The sequence below is a fragment of the Chenopodium album genome, chromosome 21 (genome assembly GCF_948465745.1).
Source record: "Chenopodium album chromosome 21, dcCheAlbu1.1, whole genome shotgun sequence".
Lineage (NCBI taxonomy): Eukaryota > Viridiplantae > Streptophyta > Magnoliopsida > Caryophyllales > Amaranthaceae > Chenopodium > Chenopodium album.
The window spans coordinates 15812258-15835301 of record NC_137854.1 but is presented as its reverse complement, the minus strand read 5'-3'; the positions used below and the strand labels follow the sequence as shown (position 1 = coordinate 15835301).

The 23044-nt window shown below is 36.2% G+C and overlaps 2 protein-coding genes across 3 annotated transcripts; both read right to left on the bottom strand.

The window, feature by feature from the left end:
• Positions 1 to 2614: 2614 nt before the first annotated feature.
• On the bottom strand, positions 2615 to 15394 carry LOC145601310 (actin-interacting protein 1-1-like). 2 transcript variants are annotated; one of them, XM_081657308.1, is made up of 7 exons: positions 14915 to 15394; positions 14031 to 14192; positions 11481 to 11667; positions 7450 to 7869; positions 6084 to 6491; positions 3820 to 4271; positions 2615 to 2969 (listed from the first exon to the last, which is right to left on the bottom strand). In XM_081657308.1, the coding sequence occupies exons 1-6, from the start codon at positions 15310 to 15312 to the stop codon at positions 4014 to 4016; spliced, it is 1833 nt and encodes a 610-aa protein (XP_081513434.1). In that variant the 5' UTR covers positions 15313 to 15394; the 3' UTR covers positions 2615 to 2969; positions 3820 to 4013. The 2 variants fall into 2 exon arrangements, with proteins under 2 accessions (XP_081513434.1, XP_081513435.1); XM_081657309.1 differs by having other exon boundaries at positions 2615 to 2889.
• Positions 15395 to 21185: 5791 nt separating this feature from the next.
• On the bottom strand, positions 21186 to 22547 carry LOC145600502 (uncharacterized). Its single transcript, XM_081656388.1, has 2 exons — positions 21954 to 22547; positions 21186 to 21578 (listed from the first exon to the last, which is right to left on the bottom strand). The coding sequence occupies exons 1-2, from the start codon at positions 22545 to 22547 to the stop codon at positions 21186 to 21188; spliced, it is 987 nt and encodes a 328-aa protein (XP_081512514.1).
• Positions 22548 to 23044: the final 497 nt, after the last annotated feature.

The window sequence follows — 23044 nt, the reverse complement described above, 5'->3', positions numbered from 1 at the left end:
TTTCAACTTTACACATAGCCTCATCCGAATCATATATCTTGTCAAAACAATATTCCACAAACTTTAACTTAAACCTTGGATCAAGAATTGCCGCACAAGCTAGAAATATGTTATACTCGGACCAATATTTGTCAAACTTTTCCAACATGGGTAACACCATTTGAGCTAAAAATTCATGTGGACCTTTAGATGTCTCAAGTAAACGACGATGCACCATACATGCTCCCTTAAAATACATGTTAGAAGTTGGAGACTTATTGGCCGAAAACATACATGTAACATCATAAAAGAGTTTCAAAAACTTGTGAACAACACTCAAATTTTCCCATTCATCCTCCAAAGGCACATTACTCTTGAAAGATGCATGTAATGACCCCAAATGAATAAAAACATCTTTGTAGTAAAGCACATTATCAAGCATCATATATGTAGAGTTCCAACGAACTTGCATGTCCATACGAAGTTTCCTCTTAGCCTCTAAATGAAAATGCTTTTGAGCGGTATCATAAAAGTCCTTGCTTCTAGAAGATGATCTTGTAACAAATTTTACCAAGTTTCTAATCTTATCTAATATTTTCTCAATACAAGATAGACCGGATTGGACAATAAGATTGATGATATGAGCACAACATCTTATATGAAAAAAACAACCACCACTAACCAACATACCCCTTGACCCAAGACGATTTTTCATGTGCTTAATCATCACATCATTATAACTTGCATTGTCAACCGTTAAGCTAAGCACTTTGTCATCTAAATGCCATTGATTAAGAAACATAAAAATCTCTTCGGAGATGCTTTGTCCATCAAAAGGGGGTGACAATGATGTGAACTTAATAATCCTTTTATGAAGTTTCCAATCATGATCAATAAAATGGGCAGTTATGCAAATGTAATGTTGCCAAGTATGTGATGATTTCCAATTATCAGTTGTCAAACATATTCGTCCGGGTGCATTCCTCAAAATTTTTTTAATTTTCTCTCTATAAGAGGCATACAAAGAAAAAAGGTCTCTAGTTAAAGTTGCTCGACTAAATGGTTTAAATTTAGAATTAGCCTTTAACATCATCCGCCTAAAACCTTTTTCTTCTACGGTCGAAAAAGAATGAGAACCTTCAACAACATATAATAAAATCTCTTTTCTTAATTCACTCATATCAAAAACAAATTCTTCATCATCCTCAACCGCCTCACCGAGTGGAAGTCCCTTAGTTCGTTTTTTACACACATCAAGCAAATGACGTATCAAATGAGATGTGCCACTATTATTGTGGGCAATTAACTCCAATTTACAATGCTTACAAATAGCGATTCTCTCACCTTTTGCATTCGTTTCTTCCGTCATTTCTCGCCAAACTTTAGATTTCCTACTCCTTTTACGCTTACGGGCGGCATTAGATTCATCAACCTCATCATCTACCGGCATTGACATTGTAGTTGCTTCACTTTCCATGGTTAAAAAAACTACAAAAGTAGGTAATTAATAATTATTAACCCACTGCCATTATTATTAACATGAAAACTAAAATTGTATAACATTAATCAATTACCACAACTAACAGTAATTCCTTGTTGTCAAAAAAAAAAAAAAAAAAAAAAAAAAAAAAAAAAAAAAAAAAAAACTAACAGTAATTCCTGACAAATTATTACTCCAATGTTACAGATCAAATCCCAATAGCAATTATTACTCCAAATACATTACAAAAACAAAATGGGGGTAGCAAAATTTAATCGAAACCCGATATTACATATTAAACACAGCTCCTAATTTCAAACTAAACTAAATTGACAAAATTAGCAATAGAAGAAACATACGAATTGCATAGGAAACTACATTAATCTTCTCATTAATAATGAAAATCACAAAAACATACAAATTCCAGATGAGACAAATCAAAATAATTGAAAAAATAAATTAAAATGTACTACTTGAATATGATCGAGAATAATTGAGCGAAATCGAACAACATACCTTGGTAATTAAAATGATATGACGAAATCAAGAAGGTGATAAAATGAAGATTTAGAATTTGGGAATTTTTTTAGGGTTCATCATTTGGGGGAAATAGGGGATTTTGAAAGGGAATTTTTTTTGTTTTTTTGAAACTGACGTTAGAAAGGAGGAAATTTCTTTGGAAATTTGTTTTTTTATTTTAGTACTAGTAATTATAGACCCTATAAGAATTAAAAAAAAAAACCCTATAAGAGTCCAGCCAAAAAATTATAAACCCTATAAGAGCCCAGCCCAGCCCTGTAAGGATCCATGGTTAGCTGACCCTATAAGAACCCGGCCTGTTTAATTATTGGACGGGCCTGGCCCGTTTATAATTGGGCTGGGTCAGGGCTTTTGATGGACCCTCTGTCCATTGAACAGCTCTAGGTGTGATATGGGAGTAGTAAAGTGAGACTTGCAACCTAAAGTCACTACCTTAGAGATTGGTAGCCGAAGTTAGTTTGTGTTCCATTGTTATTCAAAGATCTCCACTCTCTGATTCCTTATTAGGAGTGTGTGTGACTGCGGCAGCTACATCCAGTGCATTACAAAGGTATCACTGAAAATGCCAATTCAACAGAAGCACTAGAATATAGACATTGCAATAAGATGGCAACATTGCATCAAAAAATGCGTTCACACATAAAAATAAAATAAAACATCCCGTTTCAAAAAGCATCAAACTGTCAAAACCTTTCTAGTTATAACCACAATTTTACCTACTCAAACCAATAGAAAGCTGTTGCTATACAGTTTCAAAAGTGAAGAGGGTGTAACACACTCCAGAATATTGGGAGACTATACAATGTCTCAGCACTAAACAAGTCTGGAAATAATTCCCATTTTTCGCTCTCTTGGTCAGAAATTCTTCAATCTTCACACTAAAGCCAACTCTGAAAGTGGAAAACAGAACAAATGATACTTGCTAGTATAGAAGAAAAAAACCATAATACAAAGGTCCACCAATGCGAGCCTGCGCGAGATAAATAAGCAATGAACATAAGTCAAAATCCATTCCAAATAAATACTCCTTCAACTATACTGTTACAAGTTCAGAGGAACCATATAGACATTCGCTTTACATTAAGCAGATACACACTTCACTAAGAACAGAAATATGCTATCCTGTTTTATCTAGTCAGGATAAGAAACACCATTTCCAAGATTTTTCCACCATAGACTCCATTAATTGTCTTTTCTAGATCACAGCTTAAATTCCTTCTTGATTTAGGGAGCAATATTAGATAAATCAACAAAGTATGGGTATGTGGACAACGGATTCAAATTTGATCAAATTTTAAAGATTAAAATGAATAATGCATGGACAAGTTATATGAAGCATATCAAGCATGTCTACAACAACGAAATGCTGAAACTTTTCCATATTTGTACGCACATGCGAAGAATTCCAAAGTTTTAAAAAATCCAGTTTTCTAAATAAAAAATTCAGTTGACTGACAATGTTCATATACACAGTTGTCCATCAAAATGTCAATCACAGGACAGACTTATTTCAAGTCTGATTCACAGGGGTGATGTCACCTTTCATCAAAGTGCACATGTTAAGATATGGAATCTTCCATAGATAAAAGCAGGTTGCAACTGTTTCCAATTAATCAGAATAAAAAGGGTAAATTCAAAGAAAAACTATCAGGCAACAAAATGAATGCAAATAACTGAAGTGATTTCCAATTTGAAGCTGTAACAAACAAATTTACGTATTTCCTACAGAACCAGTAAGTCTAGGCATGACCTAAAGAGCCACTAATGCAAAAGCATAACATAAAAACAACAATTATCAGTAGCAATACAAGTAAACCAACCTGGTAAACAGAAAACTTGAGCAACAAAGACATTCAACCAATTCCCCTATCCTCTCAGTTTATTAGGCTCTGAACCTCTGAATCCAGAAAATCATGAACCAGGCAAAAAACATACCACTACATCATGATACATCCAAAACAATACTCATTCTGCATCCAAAAGGTAGCTATATAGATTGCAACTTTATTTCTCTTCATTGTGGGGTTATTGACCATAGACGCACACAGCCATCCTCACCCGAACTGTAGATGCTGCATTCATCAGCAAATTCCACACCATAAACTCCACCCAAGTGAGCAGCCTTTACTGTCGTCCTAGATGAAGCAGGTTTTCCAAGTTCATAAATTATGACACTAGTATCAAGAGATCCAGTAGCAACCATAATGCTTTCAGGGGACCAGGCTAAGCAGTTAATACGGGCAGTATGGTACAGCATGTTGTTAAGCTTCACCTGCAAAGCACATTAGAATCAAAGAAAAAACAGATCACGTCACAAGAAATTTATGCATGTATAATTTTCAGGCAGTTTTTGAAATCAACATATTCAAATATCCTCCAACTTATATCCAAGTAATCCAACATATTCAACTATCGTCCAACTTATATCCAAGTTCACAATAACAAGGGTTGACTGATTGCGTTCTATTTATCAAAACAATTAAAATTCCAGAAGTTTAACTGGTAGTTGAGAGGGCTGAAAAAAAAAAAAACAAGACTAAATTTTTGAAAGAATTGGAAATAACTCAGATCTGCTACTGGTCTGCGTAGCAGGTGAGAGCATGGTGGGTAGTGAAAGATAGAGATAAATTATCATGGTGGGTGAGGTTATTGTTGGACAATCAGGTGCTTAAAGCGACCACGGGGGAGTAGACAAGGACAACAAGAAATTGTTAAAAGATAAAACTAATAAAAATAAATTCTAAAAAAAAAAGGTGTCACAAATACATATAAAATGCTTCTAGGCGCTTTTATATCCTACGTACTTTTGCCAACCATTCAGCTATCTCACTGTAAGATAATTTACAGTGCATTACATTACACACGTAGTATGGATAAACAAGATGTCACTAAGGGCATGCTTGGATTCCCTTGACTATTTAAGGGAGAAACATTAAGTGGGAAAATTTTTACTAGGGAGTCATTAAAAGGATAATCTTTCTTATCCTTGAAGTTGGCTATTCCTTGGGCTAAATCTACCTCTAATCATCTTCAAGCCACTTGCATGACAGCATTCGACTCAACAAAGTTGAAACACTGCAAACCCCACCACCTCCTTGCAAACCAACTCACTGACTACTTGGAATTTAGAAATTTAGAGAGAATGAGTAATTTGTTAAAAAGGAAAAAGACTACACTTGGGGATGGGGGTGGGGGTGGGGCATGAGTATTTTTTACACTCATTTGAAGGGGAATGCATTATTCCCAGATAATCTTATTTCCATTCTAGCCATTTAAGAAACTCAGTATTTTTACTCCCTTGTTCTTTCCACCTCCATTACACTTGGGGCGGGGGGTGGGGCATGAGTATTTTTTTACACTCATTTAAGGGGAATACATTATTCCCAGATAATCTTATTTCCATTCTAGCCATTTAAGAAACTCAGAATTTTTACTCCCTTGTTCTTTACACCTACAATTCAGGCATGCTCTCACAGTAAACTAAATCTGATGAGATATTGCAGATCTCTACTTTTTATGAATGTGAAAACATGCTACATGAACAGTTACACATTTTATTGCTTGATGACAGTAAGATCAAATTGCTTTAAATATTTCCTTGTGCGATTGCACCCAAACCAATGCGAATTTTTTTTTTTTTTTTTTTTTTTTTTTTTTTTTTTTTTTTTGCATGACACATTTTTCCTTGGGCTTTGCATTTTACTCTATAAATCTGGAAAATTAAATCAGCTCCTTGAATCAGAGATAACTATTAATTTCCTTACATAGATGCACTAAGAAGTGCAGTACGATAGCATCTCCACGACATATATGTTTTTCTTCACTACTTTTTTTATCAAGCAATGTTTACAGTTCTGTGGTCAACTACTAAGAAAGTAAAAGGTGACATACCCAGGGAGAACCATACCTGCTAGTTATATGCAGCACCAGGGAAGGGGTTTGGTAAATATATAATATATTAACAAATGGAACAAGATTTAAAAAGCGATCAATTGGGGAGGACATCAGCATTTCTGTAAAGCAAAGCCAGCTATCTCCCATTTCCAAACAAAAGATGACAAGAAAAGGCCATTTTTCAACATACCTCTCTGGTAGAACGATCCCAAACAACAGCCTCCCGGTTAGCATCACCAGAAGCAAACATGGAAACATCTGGAGAGTAACGTATCACAGTAATGGCACCCCGATGCTTTTCCAGAACAGCTTCTTCTGTTAAAGTATCACCAGACACAGAATATATGTGCAACTTTCCATCTTTGCCACCCAATACTGCTTCAGTTCCATCAGGTGAGATGGCAGAGGCTGTCACAGTAAATCCAAGGTCAATGCTTGACAAAACTTTCAAACCATTAAGAAGCACTGCTCCTGAATCAGTAGCAACTAACACAAGTTCAGGCACATTAAGAGCAACACTCAAATCCTTTGGTTGGCTTCCTACATCAACATGTTCAGCAGGTCCACATTCATCTGCTTGGATGGGAGCTCTCCACACCTAGCATTCAAACATCATGGAATCAGAAACTACCATACATCCCAGAAATACAAGTTGAAAGCTTCTGTTGAAAACAAAGCACAACATTATTTGCCTTAAAAGATATCAATAATGCATAACTGCACTTGATCAATGAACCAAGTAAAACATATGGAGCTTTCAAAAAAAAAAAAAAAAGTAAAACATATGGAAACTTCAAATCAGAGCAATGACACAGATATACTAGTATGCACCAGTAGGGATCAGAACAATTATCATGTAACCATAATAAATAGAGCACCGTGAAACTACACCTGCAATGCTCAAGTATAAAACAATTAATGGGTAACTACTGGCAATTTAGGTGTTCTGTAAATGTTTACAGAATCTCCTGCAGATGTTTAGAAATTGAATAGCAGTTGACAAAAGTTGTAAAAAGAGGTTGACACATATAAGCTCAACCAACTAGAATACTCCAACAGCTCTCCCGCATAGACATTCGTCCTGAAATGACTAGAAATTTTAAGAAAGAGTGTTTATACCACTAGCCCAGTAGAAGATAATTGAAAGAGTCCTTTATAATATTAGAAATACCAAAATGATGCACCTACCTTAAAAAAAACCTTATATTAAAATAAAATCCTGGAACTGGGTGACCTACAAACTTTTCCAGGATGTTTATATGACAGGATTAAGTGTAGTGGAAAAAATTATTGGTTTGTCTAGCCAGCTGTCACTCACGACCTCAGAAGAGGCCACAATATTAGCTATCTTAGAATTAACCAGGCAACCATTAACCATGTAACATACTAATAGTTGCTTAGGGTGGGTGACCTGATTTAAAATTTCCCATTGTGCACCTAAACAAAGATTTAAGTGTGCTTGGAGCAGATATATAAACTTACGTGGCCTATCATCATTTCTAACACATAAACACATGTGGTAACAAATTGCAGTCAGAAAAATCCATAATACCTACCTTGTTATCAAAGCCAGATAAAATGATCTCGCCTTCCACAGCAATACAACATTTAATTGGTGCATGATCCTTCATGTTTATATTGCCAGAATATCCGACACCACGGATCCATTTAACTACCACTCCATCATAGCTGCATGAGAGTACCATATTTCGATCATTCTTGAAAATAATCAAAGAAGAGACATTTTTAATATGTCCAGAGAGAGTACGAGGAGCTTTCTCCAAATCGCTTGCCGAATATACATTAATAACACCACCAAGTGAAACAGTAATTAGATGATCATTCTGCCAAAGACATCCAACTAGCATGTCCTCCACTCCGCCAGATCCAGAAATCAATGTTTTAATAACCTTCCCATTGCCATCTTGTGATATTTCCCATATTTTGGCAGTTTTATCCGCTGATACAGTCAGCACCTAAATTAGGTTCCATTAGTATAGAGTTAGAGACAATTAATTTAAACAATCTAACAAGCAGATGCAGCAACACAAAAGAAAAGTAGAATGAAATTCAACATCTCTGCATATAAATTCCAAAGAGCATTATTAGGAAGAGACCCCCAAAAAAAAAAAAAAAAAAAGAACGATTAGAACTACGATGCAGACCACGATTTCTTTTTTATCAAGCTTGTACCCCTTAAAACTTCACAGAGGAGCCAGGAGGCACATCTCACCAAATGAGAGGATCAATAAACAATAATTTAAGAAATGTAAATAATACTTTAAAAATTGAATGATTTTGTTAATTTAAGAAAAGGGGGGGATATAAGATGAACTTTCCTAATTGGGGCACAAAATGGAGATGACATAAATTAATGAGGAAGGCTGGTGATACTATATGTAAGTCAAACATCCAAAGAAGCCATAAATACTGAATTTATGCAGTTCCAGTTCCAAATGACCTGTCACAGCTACACAACTTTGTGCACTTAGCAATGCTCGTACTTAGTATCAGACATAAATTTCTTCAATAAATAGTTCATCCTCTTTTTATTATTGAAGAATATGAAGTCTTCCCCGTGATGATGTGAGGAAACCTAACAGTAATTGCTTCCTCTTGACACTCATAATTTGCCAAAAGCCATGAACAACTATTATTTGCGGCTGACTAACCATTGCCTTACTTTCCTTTTTTGTCTCCCACTTAGTTCCAGATATAATACAATTTCCTAATGAATGCTCATATTATAGGTAACAACTAAGAAGTTATGCAAAAATGGACCGTCTTTAAGTCATTTTATGTCCTTCATTTTAAATCTCCAGTTTAAAAAATGTTGGAAGTAAAATGCTAAATTTTAAAATATAAGGATTGAAAATAATAACCGTTCTTGCCCTATCCTATCACAAGTGGAAGTTGGGCCTGGAAAATGTATTTTACCAGGAAACAGAGAAAATTACTATATCTAAGGGACGTTCTTCCAAACTTAGCAGGTGATTGTACATGTTATGGGGTCTTTTCACCAACCTTGTTCACAAAAACCTCCTAAGAAGAGCTTCAATGCCATTTCTTGTATTTAGCTTTGAAAAGTGACCAGGTTTGTTGATTTGCACTTGGATCTGCCTGATTGCTTCTATAACTACCAGTGCAGTTAAAAAGCCATTGTTTCTTAGCTATCAAACTCACTCCACTAGAATTGTTTAGCAGCAATGAAGCAATGAATATCCGCAGTACACCACAAGAAGGGTTACAAGACTAGAAGAACATTGTGTGAAGAAGAAGTTATATCAATTCAATGAAAATAGTGATCACTCTGATCAATAACGGGAGGCAGAACTTCATAAGTAACTGAAGAAAATCAGAGTAATCTGATCTTAGAGAGAGAAAGTTGTCATATATTTCATTAATCTGGAAAATATAATTATAAAAGAAAGAAGAATACTACTTTCCTAGAATTTGTAATAGACTGATTTTTTGGCTTTATATTTCTTTTTTAACAAAGCAAATGAATAAGGATAAGAGCTTGAGATTTGATTGATAACGGCAAAAGAGGTTAAAAATGACAGGTTTTAGGCTACTACTCTCAAAATAGCTTGAGGCTATCACTCTATAACAATGGCTTTAGGCCATAACTCCATAAGGTTTCCCAATTCAAATTTATCCCTTCTCAAGACCTCTCTTCCATTTTTATATTTACATTCTCTGTCCCTAACATGATTCTAGACTTAGCTTTTGTCTCATGTGCACAGGTGGCATCTCTTGGTCCATTGCATATGCCTTTCGCTTATGTACTACAGTTGATGACTACTAACATACAAAACTACCCATAAATACATATTACCCCTCCCTTAAGTTGGTTCATTACAAAATTGCACAGTCAGATACATTTGCCAACTCAGCAATACAATCTCATAGTAACCCATGACTGTAGAGGGAGATTTTCACTTGGATTTTATTAATTATTAGACAGAAAAACAATGCTTTAGTGGAGGTAAATCCCAGTTCTACTTCTACATAACATAAATCGACTTGCTTTTGTGTGCACATTGCTCTTTATATCACTACACTGTTCTTTCATTGGCTTAGTGGATTGAACCAGACCACAGATACCACAGTTTGCTCAATAGTAAGCAAATTTCAAATTAGGTTCAAATCAAGAAAAATAGTCGATTAATCGAATTCAATACAGTTTTAAACAACCTTAATAATTTCGTTAGAAGATATAAATCATGGGGTCAACTAAGCAATGGCTATAATTAGCAAATTGATCGCAGCTAAGTCGCCTAAGTTATCCCTGTAGCTGCAGTCATTCTACTGACCTGAACATTCAAATTTTGCATGTCTGTAGTACTTTAGTGAACACAAATGAAGAAAATCTTAAGGATGAAACACAGGAACCAAAAGTCGACACTCAAATTGCATTTCTTTTCTTCACTTTTGACATAAAAAGAAACCTTGAATCAAATTTTGAATGTCAGTAACACCAAGGCAAGACTCGAGAATGTTAAGCAAGCAAACCTAATTATCTACCATCTCATTATTAGCTTTGTTTAGATGTTTTAAGGAACCGTAGTCTTTTTTCTCAGAAATTACTACATTCTACAATAACTGATAACCAACAATTTAAACATTTTAACTTCTAACATTTCATAAAAGAAAATTAAACATTCCAGGCTTTCCAGCTAACAAAAAAATTATCTTTTATCAGTATATTGACTTCCATAATTTACAAAATTGACACAAACACGTGCAGTATAACAGACTAGCATGATGTTTTCAAGTTTAAGCCTAATACTTGCAGCAACAGTGTGAAATCAGGATAGTTTAACTGTTTTCTATGATAATCATCTGCCTTATGTAAGTGGTCAGCTTGTCCTCATATATAGCAATAACTTTACTAAGAATTTTCTCCTCTCCAACCCACCAACAACACTCCAAATACCTCAAAAGAGGTGGCTGCCCTTGGTAGGATGAAAGAAAAAAAATGTTGCATGCACGCAGTCTAACCCCTATAATCACAGATTCACAGACAAGTAAAAACCAATTGACCCTTAATCCAATACACAAAGACTATCTACTATGACGGCAATAGAAGAATGATGAGCAATTAAATAAATCATAATTGATGTGTCAATTAGTAATCCAAAAACAAAGAACAGTAAATCTTTGAATCTTCTAAAATCAAATAAAAAAGAAAAGAAGAAGAACAGTCAGTCAACACAATACATCAAAAAGAGAACAATTGAAAGTAACCAAAATTATACTCCCTCCATTTCACATTGATCTTCCCATTTGGAATCTTTTGACTATCAAAAATGATAGAGAATCTTCTAAATTCCTCTTAATGTATAAGAACATAGTCATATGAGGTTTAGTTTGGTACGTCTCGATGAGAACATTATCAATATCCAATTTTTATAAGTTTTGCTGATGTGAGATTAGAGATGTTCGCAAGCAAAGATTCGCATCGATATACGTAAATAGGAAGATCATTATGAAACGGAAGTTGTACATACATAACATACAGACAAGGCATGACTTGCCACACAACTTATTCTTTATCCTCCTACTATGTAAGAATGGTACTTACCTGCTTACTATCTGGACTCCAGCTAACAGCATAAATACTACCTTGATGTCCATCTTGTGCAGACAACTCCCCAAGTTTTTCTCCTGTCTTTCCTTCATAAATTATACCTTTCTTATCAGAACCAACAGTAATGAATTTGCTCCCGTCAGGAGAGAACCTCACACAGTTGACAAAATTTGAGTGCTCCCTACAAATTAATTGACATGTTAGTTCCGATGGAAACTAAGTTCAGCAAACTGACAAGATCAGCATGCGTCAACTATCAGCCGGTTTTATAAACATGGAAAATTTCATGATGAAGATATGAGCACATAAGTTAAGGAATCCTCTTAAAAAATTAATGAGAAAAAATGGTGACCCAGTCAAGCTCTACATAACAAATGCAACCAGGAAGATCCAACATCGAGGACACCAAATGGACGCAAGATTCAACACTATTTCCTCCCAATCATACCTTTTATCGAAATAGTATAGTCATTTCTCTGACTACAAAACTCAAGAAACACCCAGCTATACTGATCATCAAAGTTCCTTCTTTCATTTCTTCCAAAGTTTACACCAGATACCAATATATAACACAAAACTAAAGAAAAGCAAACCCAATGTACCCCCATAATTATATTCCAACAATAAGCAACCACTTTGATATGAATTAAAATGAGAAAACCCATTTAACTCTGATGATAAGGATGGTTGAGGCTACAAATTATCATGCTAGTTCAGCTGTCAATTATATGTTTTGACCACTAGAAGCTTACATTTCCGAGATAAGGGACAAGACAATAAGTAAATGCATTCAGATATTTCTGTAAGTGAGATACAAAAGCACTGCAATAAAATCCAAACAAATTCTGCAACTAGATCATCCTATCTGCAGAATCATTAAAAAAACCTAACAATATTGATAAATACCCAATTTTCCATACTTAGAGTTAGTCCTTAATTGGAATAGCTCCTTTATACAAAATATTAGAGATAAGAGCATTGTCTAAGATAAAGAGGTGTCAAACGAAGAGGAAATGAAACAGAAATATGATGCTCCCATGCCAAAACTCCAGATCTCATAATATAACCCTGCTATTTAGAAGCTCAGCAACAAATTCCCATCGACTAGAGAAGATACCCTTTCAAAAATATCGGATGCAATCCAATTTTTAGCAAACTATTGATCAACCTTAAGTAAATCAGCTAAATCCTTTTTCATCACCCTTCATGACTATGGCAGAGAGCACATGGTGAAAAGTGAAAACAAAGGAAGGTAAACCAGTCAAGGAAGCATAACACATAAACAAAGTTTTTGAAGGAAGAAGACAACGAGCTCTAAAAACCTTGTGAATATAATTTCTAAAGGAAGAGGCTAAAATTCTTCTAAACAATCCTGGCTTGGCAAGCATTTACCTCCTCCTACTCTAAATTCCTGTCCTGTTTAGCATAGTATGTCCTTGTATCCATCGATATTTGCATATGCAGTTATGCACTATGCACTGACAGGTGAATACACATATATATTTTGATTATCACCAATCTGCCAAAGGCTAAGCTAAGCAAGGGGAAGGGAATTATGTGGGTACAGGAAAGTCATCACATGGTTGTTTATACTTGGTAATATAACCCCAGGATTCACTTTATCAATTTGGTTTAGGCTGAAATAGGTTGTGTATGTGGAAGAGGGGCCACATTAATTGAAATAAGATATGGGAATACCTCTAAGCTATGTGGTCAATCCAGATAGTGAATTATTAATCCATTATCGATCAGGAGGCCCAGATTGACCAGATGTGAGGATCATTACCTATACATAGACAGATGTGGCACGTTCGCATGCACACACATATATGTAGATTATATATATAAGTATGAATAGACAAGGGAAAGACAGATGATATGAATAAGATGAAAGAAGATCAATTAACAGCAGCAGCATAGCAAGTGAAGATACTTAGAAAATGACAGATTCAAGTTTCTTCAAAACGAAAGATGTTTCCGGCACTACCCTCTAAATTTATAATTATTTACCACATTTTTACTACTTCCTCCGTTCTCTATAAGTTGCAGCAGTTGGAGATTTGCAGTTTGCACTACTCACATTCTCCCATTCTCCCATTTTTGTTGAATTTGATGTTGGGCAAAATAGAGTCAAGTGGGATCTTTTTAAATTCGTTTTAATTTGTATTTTCACAATATCAAACCTTACTCATCTATAATTAGATACATAAAGGGTTGAAATTATGCATTGACAAGCGTGAAAGTCAAAACAAAAAAAAGAACGGAGTAAGTATATTCTCTGGTAAGACACACACACACGAGCATATCCGAAACTGGACATAAATATCATTTTTGTCCATCTTACAACCTCCTTATGAATGAGGCAATAGTATGTAACATAATGCTCCCCCCCCCCCCCAAACACCCCCACAACATACAAGAACATAAGACTGGAAGTTCGACACAAATACTATTGTGATCCATATAAAAATCTTTTTATATATGAGCCAATGGCTACCAAAAATCGCCACATCAAACCACAAAAGTACTATAAGAAAAAAGAACCTTTGAGAGTGCTTAAACTTGAAAGGAGGGCCTTCATAAAAGTTCACCAAAAAGTCTTCTCCACAGGTAACAATACGGTATGGCCTCGATGGTTTAAAAGCACAACTAAGAACCCGCCTTGAATGACCGTCAAATTCTCCAACAGTAGATCCTGAATCCCACCTGAATAAGAGCATCATGAAAATTAAGAGTACTACTTCAATCATCACAGCAAGAAAATCTTATGATAAAGTCTAGCACACACAAAACCTAATGGGAAGATGAACAAATGACAGGGGAAAAAATAAAATCAATCATCAAATTGGATTAGAGGAAAATATGCTTTCCTGACAACTCATTTCGAACCAATGATCGGTGTAAATTAGCATATACACTTTTCAGAAATGATTACGAAGAGTACAAAAACTATCAGACGGAAGAAAAGAGCAGTAATAGAATAGATACTGCTATCTAGCTCAATCAAAAATTAAACGAATAAAACAAGTCAATAGAACACAACTATGGTTACAATACAACTTTCCTACAATAATAAACACTTCCATCTTGCATATGAGCTAAGATTAAGCATTTAATACAATTTCAAAATCAGCCAATTTGTACTGTACAATGCCACTAAAAATCAAAACCAAAACAAATTACAATTTCCAGAAATCAAATTAAAAAACCAACATACACATAAAAATAGCACAAATAAAATTCAAATTTACCCAGCATCCATATCATAAAAAAAATCACAATCCAACAACAAACAAATTAAAATCCCACAAAAAATCCAAATCAATCAATCAACCAATCAATAACAACATTACTAACAAACCCATCAAAATTCAACACCAATCAATCAATTCAATCAATAAAAAAAATAAATAAATAAAACCACTAACATGAAAGCTCGGACCAACGATTTGCCCTTGCCATCACCAGAAGCAACAATCCGAAGACTATCAGGACTCCATTGAAGATCATCAATCCGACCCGAAAGAACCTTAAACTCATTCTTCAAAACAAACCCATTATGGGTACCCCAGATCCTAACAATCCCAGAAACATCAGCAGAAGCGATCCATTCACCATTAGGAGAGTATCGTGCAACAGTAACAGGATAAGCATGTTCGCCATAAACCTCGACATTCTGAGGATTATCGAGGTTTCGGATGATCACTGATCTTCCATTACAGTAGAGAATGTTGTTTGATTTGGGATCGCCGGAGATTAGGATGCCGCGACCGCGCTCTGTTGAAGGTACGCAAGCGTATGTTTCTGAGAGATGAACTTGCGCCATTGAAGGAGAGAGAGGAGGAAGATGGAGGAGAGAGAAGAAGAAAATGGATGAATGTAAGAAAGGAAGAAATTGAGATTGGACAAAAAAGGTGGAATTTTGAGAAATAATTGTTGTTGTTAATTTAGTATTGGGAATTTTTGTGGGGACACGTGGGAGTAAAATTTTTGAGGGGACAGATTTTAACCCGTTTTGGGGTTTGATCCGAGCGGGAGTTTCAACGGTTAAACTAACCACCCTCTCTTTTGTTTCGAGCTAGACGTGTTAATTCGGATCATGGGTCAAGTTTGGATAAAATTAATAATCTGTACTCCTTCCGTCTTATATTATTTCCGATTCAAAAAGTTATTGATTGCAGTTAGGGACTCAGTTTTGGAACTAAAACCGGTTTAGAGTTGAATGATTCGTTTCCAAAAATTTGGACATATTGGAACCATTTCAAATCGAAATCCTGAATATTTTTGGACTCGATTGTGTTTATGTAATTACTGATTAGATGTAAATAAAATTTTTTTTTTTTCATTTTACTATCCCATTTCAAAAAAAAAAAATTTTTTGTAGTTTTTGTTTTGTATGTAGATTTAAACGGCTCAATTACTAATTTTCATCGTTTTACCTGACGTAATTTTCTATAATCACTTGTTAAATTTTTTTATCTAATTTGTAAGGTAATATGAATTATGTATCTGGATTTGCCCAATATTTTTATATTTTGTTATTGTTTACAAGGGATTTAAGCAATTATCTGATCAGGTACCTAATTTTGGAACTTGTTCCAAGATTATAGGATTTGGATAGTACTAGTTCCAATTTTTCGGACCTAGTTATGACCAACTCCAATTTTGATTCTGTTGTTTTCGATTGAGTACCCGATTTTGCTCATTTTACTAATTACTACCCCAAAATCGATGTAATTATTACAATTACTATTTTCTTCCTTTCTCTGGTGAGTTAAGGCCTTTATGACGACATGTTCCAGTGAAAATCAAAATCAAGCTTAACCGATCCTATTTAAGTAAAAAAAAAAATGAAATTAAAAATTTGAGCCCTACTTTATCATTTTAGAATAAATTGATTGCATAAAAGAATTATTTAAAAAAATAAATAAATAAAAATAAAAAATAAAAACACCTTATACTCTCTTCAAAATTCATCTTCTATAGTCCGCCTTTTCCTTCCACTTAATCTTCATCTTCACCTCCCATTCAATAATCTTCATCTTTAACTATTGGCCATTGCACACCTGCTTAATTAGGGCAAGTTGCATATTACCATAGGCAAAGTGATAAATAAACTTAGTTAATTGTTTATTTATAACAATTTTCTGTGAAGGTAATTTATTTTCTTGAGATTTGTAAGATACAATGAAATTTTTTTTTTTTTTGACAGGCACAAAACAGAAACCTAAATTATCCAGTATCCCAATCCCTAGCCGAAGCAGCCAGGTCATGAGCCTCCTGGACTATCTGTCTAGGAACATATATGATATTACATATTGAAAACAAATTCCCCTATAAGCAAATATCCTGCAGAAGAAGCTGTAAACTGAGCGGTCCTGACGATGGATTCCTGATCAGACGAAGCGCTATTTGACAGTCAGACTTCAGTTGGATATTCTGGAGCTGCATCTCTTGGCACCATTTAAGGGCTTCCAGGATACCCTTCAGTTCAGCATGGAGGGGTGATTCACAGAGAACCTCCAAGCTGCCCTTCCTAATTATTCCTCCGTTCCTCAAGTCTTTACCAATCCATCCTATACCACTTCTTGCAGACCCTGGTTTCCCCTTACCCTTTTTCCAGGCTCCATCCACCAACACTGTTGCCTGTGCGGTCCCTATGTTCTCCTTTCCCAAGTCTATGGAGAGGTCAGACCCATCTTGGGGTATCTTCGTCACAGTCCTCATTGCCAGCTTGTTGTTGGTTGCAGCTATACAAGCAGACTCCCACCACTTCATAGTCTCCATGAGGCATGTTAAATCTGCAGTTATCTCTCGAAAGATTATCTTGTTCCTGTAATTCGAGATGGTCCATAAGCCAGCAAGGAAGAAGTTCACTCTCTCATGCTTTAGGTTATCCTGCTTCATCAAGGTACATAGCCAGGATTGCACCCATTGTTCAATGGGGATGTCTCGGCTAGCATGTGTGTTAATGCCCAATGTTGATGCCATCCACATCCTAGAGGTCCACTCACAGTCCCTAAACAGGTGTTCCCGAGACTCCATCTCCCCTTGACATAATGCACAGACGGGGTCAACTTGAACCCCTCTTTTCATCAAGTTCTGTTTATCTGCAATAACATTATTACATAATTTCCACACAAAGAGTTTTACCTTCGGAATCGATGGAAGAGCCCAAAACTTATTCCAAAAATTAGTGTTGGTTGTCCATTTGCAGTGCTCCGGGCTCGTCTGCAACAATATGCTATAGCCAGATTTGACCGAGTAGAATCCCGAAGCGGTATGGCCCCACATTCGAGCATCATCAGCTTCAGATGAAGGAATGTGCATACTTAGGATCGCTCGAGCATCCTCAAAGTCAAAAAGCCTCCATATGAGGGGTGCATTCCATGTCCTCGAACTGGGTTCATTAGTTGGTGGACTTTCTGGATTCCTCCCACAGTTGAGCCTGCAGCATCATCCCTCAAAGCTGGAATTCTGCCCTTGACCCAAGCATCAGTGAAGCAGTTGATTCGTTGACCATTGCCCAATCTCCAGACAGAGTGCTTTTTCATCTGAGAAGCAACGCGTACAATACCTTTGTAACCCCAGGACCAATGCCCCTTTTCCTCTCCCTTTTCCGCTGCTTCCAGGGGAAGGTCTTTGTATTTCACCTTGTATATCTGACTGAGTAAGCACTGTGGATTATTCTGGCATCTCCAGGCATACTTGTACAGCAGGGCCCTATTGAAGAATCCCATATTCCTGACGCCTAAACCCCCTTTTCCTTTTGGGAGCTCCAAAAGGTCTTTGTTTCTCCAATGAATAGCTTTATCCTTACCTTTCAATGCCCAAAAGAACCTTTTGAAAAGGGAATCCAACGTGGAGGTCACCTTCTTAGGCACTAGGAAAATCGAGAACACATGGGTGAAAAGAGAAGCCAGGATGCTGTTGATAAGAACCAATCTGCCTGCCTGAGATAAGGATTTCGCCGCCCAAGAAGAAAGTTTGGCATTAGCCTTATCAATCATGAACTGGAAGTCCCTGGTTTTTGCCGAGGTGAAGGTTACCGGGTGTAGACACCCATTTGTGTCTCCCCAAAACCAAACCCAGTGATGAATGTCTTTCACGTCGAACCATAATCGAATAAGGTGAAAGTGTGGAAAAGTCAAGTGTTGCGGTTAGTTTTTATTAAAATCCTTCTTTCTGTTTTCGAAAATCCACTCTACTTTATTTGAAAATAGCCTAACCAGTTTAGTTTGGTCCATAATTAAGGTCCAATAATAGTGTAGTTGGATGGGGCTCGAAGAGACCTTTCCAACGATATATTATAAGCCCAATTCCGATGAATAATGAGGAAGTTATGGCCAAAATACTAAACTGGGCCCAAACCGGATTTTACCTACGACCCAATGATCATGAGGAGGGTCCAAAGGTTTAATCCTATTCCTAAACTAATTAGGATTGATTAGAATCTTCTATAAGTTTCTAAAATATCTTAATTATCCTTTTTAGAAAAGATAAGATCATAGAATTTGATTTAAATATAAACTTTCCTTCTTTAAAAACTTTCCTAATTCTATTTGAATTTAAAGATGTTCAAAGATAGTCAGATATTATTTTCGTGCCTCAATTGGATTTCCTTTTCTAACTGGATTTTATTCCAAAGAGCTGGAAAGTGGTCCAAAATAAACATCAGAAAAGGGCTCAACTGTTCGAGCGCAATGCAGTGGTAGTGGAACCCATTTTCAAGCAGAATGCGAAGACTTACTGGCAAAATACAAGATTCAACACCACAAGTCCTCTCCATACAAGCCACAAATAAATGGGGCGGTGGAGGCGGCTCGCTGTAAAAGCTTGCTTTTCGGGTGGCTCGTCAGTTTGTGTTGCAAGGAGATGAGGAACTTGAACAAAAGGTTACACCTTTGTGTTTTGAGGTCTCTTAGTTAATTTACAAAATCCTAATCTTACTTGATTTGGGGAGAGATTCAGTCTATCGTAGCAATCTTAAAGGCGGTCAGTTCTCGGGGACTAGCCCACTTACCATTACTCCATAAGGGCCGAGGAATCCATTCTCGCGAACAAACACAACTCCATATTTTTTATCCAAATTTTATATGGTTGGATAGATCTTGAAATTATCTTTCCAATGATATATTATAATATTAAATCCGAGTTATAACAAAAAAGATATGAAAAGAATACGAAACTCTATTCAAAACTGACACCGTCCTACTATTTCGTCCATATCTTTTTATCTACAAAAGATTTTAATCTGATTTCAATTGAATTGGAAAGTAGACTTCAATAGCTTTCCAACGACATATTATATGCCTTATTTGGACTTCTGGATCAAAAGATATGATAAAAACAAAATTCGCAAAAACTGCTGTCTACGAGTTTTATTTCGATTCGAATTCGGTTTCTTTTCTTATTCTTCGACCTTCACTTTTTTCTTATAAATAGAGGTCTTATCTCCCTTTTTTTATTCATCAACTTTCATCAACAATTATCATCAACTTTCATCAATTTTCTCAATCAACTTTCATCAATTATCATCAACTCTCATCATTAATTCTCTCTATTCTCCCTCTAAGCAATATAGCTTATTCTTTCTTCTCTCTCTTTCTAAACCAACATTTTCAAACACAATATTCCGCATTCACAAGACTTAGAGTCTCTTAGCCAAGTTCGAAGTTGCCTTCGCCCTAGACGTGCAAGGTTGATAATTTCTGAGGGTTTGGTCCAAAACTAGTCAAAACTTTATTTAATTTGATTTCAATTTAATTCTTTAATTATTGTTTATTATTTTCATTGAAGTTTACTAACTTGTGTATTTTGTTATTAGAAAGAGGTACGAGGCTTCAAAGTAAGTAGATTAGCTTACTCCCTATTTTATTAACAATGTAGAAAGCATGCTTATTACTACTGTTTAATGTTCCTAGTATCATGTTATGATGTATTTAATTCCTAGTATCATGTTAGGATGTTATTTTATGCTTTCTAGTATCATGTTTAGGATGCCTTTATTATTTCTAATATCATGTTGTCATGTTAGTACCATGTTAGGTTTAAAGCTTTTATCTTTATTGTTTAGTGACATGCTAGGATTTGTTATTAATCTTGTTAGTATCATACCTAGGATCTTGCTATTATTATTAAGCTTTATTATGCCTTATCATGCTATCATCATCATTATTATTTATTGATTTATTATTATGCTGCTTGACATATATTTTATTGTTATTGCTTGATCACACCTTTTATGATTGTTAAAGGGAATTTGTACTTGAAATCACGCTTAATAAGATAATTATTAATTTGGTTTAGGCTAATGTGATTTTAACTCAAGTGATCGCCAATAATAGTATTATTTGTGCATTAATCTCAACCAACATAGATAAACAGGGTAGGTTTAATATGATGTTTGTATGTTATTCGAAAAGCGCACATGAATACGAGCAGAACAAAGTAGAGGCCTATGTTATAGGGCGGGTCCTTTCTTTTGTAGACTGGATTCGTACCCTCATCCCCGGACCTTGTTTGGTTCAAGACCTTATGGAGTTGACGGTCCTTTTGGATTGTCTTTTGGGTCTACAAGTTCCTAAAACTTGTTGGCGACTCTTTTGCTCTCTTTTCTTTCCCTTTGGAACGCCACCATACTTTAGTGTATGATCACAGTGGGGTTCAAGTTTGGGATCATAGTGCTTGAAATATTCCCTACACCGGGCTACCCAGGTAGATACCTGCATCTCTCTTTTCTGGAACCGCAAGAGCATTTTTAATTCTGTTTCTGTCTTCGGGAGAGATCTTGGGGCTGAAGATGATCGAGGATTTTTGAAGGTTGATGATCTCTCTCGATGCTCTGCAAAAAAGATCCAATGTCTGCTGGAACTGTTGGCAATCAGGAATGTCTGCTTGGATGAAGAATAAGACATCATCTGCAAAAAAGAGGTGAGTTACTGGTTGCGCTCTTCTCGCGATCTTGATTCCCTGGATTTTCCCTTCCCTCTCCAAATCTTGAATCATATGGGACAAAACTTCCATACAGATGATGAAGAGATAGGGGGATAGAGGATCACCCTGACGAAGCCCACATTTTGGGATGATACTCTAGGAAGCTTCACCATTAATCAGGACTCTGTAGGAAATTGTAGAGACACATTCCAGTATCCAGTCAACCTACATTTTAGGAAATCCCATCCCAACTAGGGCACGCTCAAGGAAGTCCCACCGAACTCTATCATAGGCTTTGTTCATGTCGATCTTGAGGGTTGCAAGAGGTTGTTTGCCCTGCCTTTTACGTTTGATGTGAGTAAGGATCTCATGAGCAATTAAGCTGGCGTCCCCCATCAGTCGTCCAGGAACAAAGGCATTCTAGAATGGGCCTATTACATCTTTCAGAAGCTCGCGAAGCCTCATTATTAAGCATTTGGAGATGATTTTATAGACCACATTACATAGACTGATCGGCCGGAACTCACTCACATGAGAGGGTCGGGGGACCTTAGGAATCAAAGCAATGAAGGTGTGATTCCATTCTCTAAGAAGTTTCCCTTTTAAGAAAAAGCTTCGAATGCTCTCGATTATATCACGGCTCATCTCCCCCCATAATTTATGGAAAACCTCACTAGGAAAACCATCCGGACCCGGCGATTTGGACCCTGCTATAGAAAAAGCAGCTTGTTTAATCTCGGATTCCGTGAACGGTTTCTGGAGTCTTTCCACATGATTCGAACTCGGCCTCATTTCCTCCCATTGAAACTTAATGTTGTTCAGTTCGTTGTTGCGGTTGAGAGAGTCAGATTGAGAAACAGTTTCATTCGTCCTGAATATTGCTTCAAAATATCTCACAAATTCTTGCTCCACCTCCGGCTTGTTCGACACCCACCTCCCTGAATCGTCTCTGATCATGAAAATTTCGTTGCGCTGGGATCTTTGCTTTGTCGCTCGGAAAAAGAGGGCAGCATTGGAGTCACCCCACGAATGCCAATTTAATCTCGCTCGTTGCTTCCAAAATTCAAGCTTCGAATTAATAATTTCCTGATTTCCCATTCTCTTGCTTATCTCATTCCTTCCCATTTCATTCCAATTCTCTGACGATAGACAAAGATCTCAAAGCTTCTTTTGATCGAACTCTGCTTCTGAGCAAAAATCTTCTTAGTTGATCCTATGATCCTTTTTATAAGATCTACACCAGTGGAAGGCTACAGACTTCGCTCTTCCAAGCTTCCTGGAAACAGAGAACTTAGGTGACCCTTTTGAGTGCTTGCTCCAGTCGCCTCTGATTTGTTCACAAAGATCTTCGTGGATTAAGCACCAAGTTTCAAATTTGTATGGTCTTTTTCTTCTCGAAAGCGACGGGTTCAACTCCAGTATAATCGGGGAGTGATCCGAGATTAATATTGGCAAATTCAAGAGGGTGGCGTTTGGAAACAAATCCATCCAATCTCCCGTACACATAGCCTTATCTAATCGTTCATAGATTGCCTCATCTCCCTGTCTATTGTTGCACCATGTGAAAGGCACCCCAGAATATTGAATATCAATGAGATTGTTTGCAATTTTCCACACAATAA

Excerpts from the sequence above, each read along its gene's own strand:
- LOC145601310 (XM_081657308.1), bottom strand. The coding sequence starts at position 15,312 with ATGGCGCAAGTTCATCTCTCAGAAACATACGCTTGCGTACCTTCAACA. Across the intron at positions 14,193-14,914 it reads TCGTTGGTCCGAGCTTTCAT|GTGGGATTCAGGATCTACTG; the intron begins GTTAGTGGTTTT and ends GCTCTTATTCAG. Across the intron at positions 7,870-11,480 it reads GGAGTCCAGATAGTAAGCAG|GTGCTGACTGTATCAGCGGA; the intron begins GTAAGTACCATT and ends AACCTAATTTAG.
- LOC145600502 (XM_081656388.1), bottom strand. The coding sequence starts at position 22,547 with ATGGGAAGGAATGAGATAAGCAAGAGAATGGGAAATCAGGAAATTATT. Across the intron at positions 21,579-21,953 it reads AGGTCCCCCGACCCTCTCAT|AGTATCATCCCAAAATGTGG; the intron begins GTGAGTGAGTTC and ends GAAGCTTCCTAG.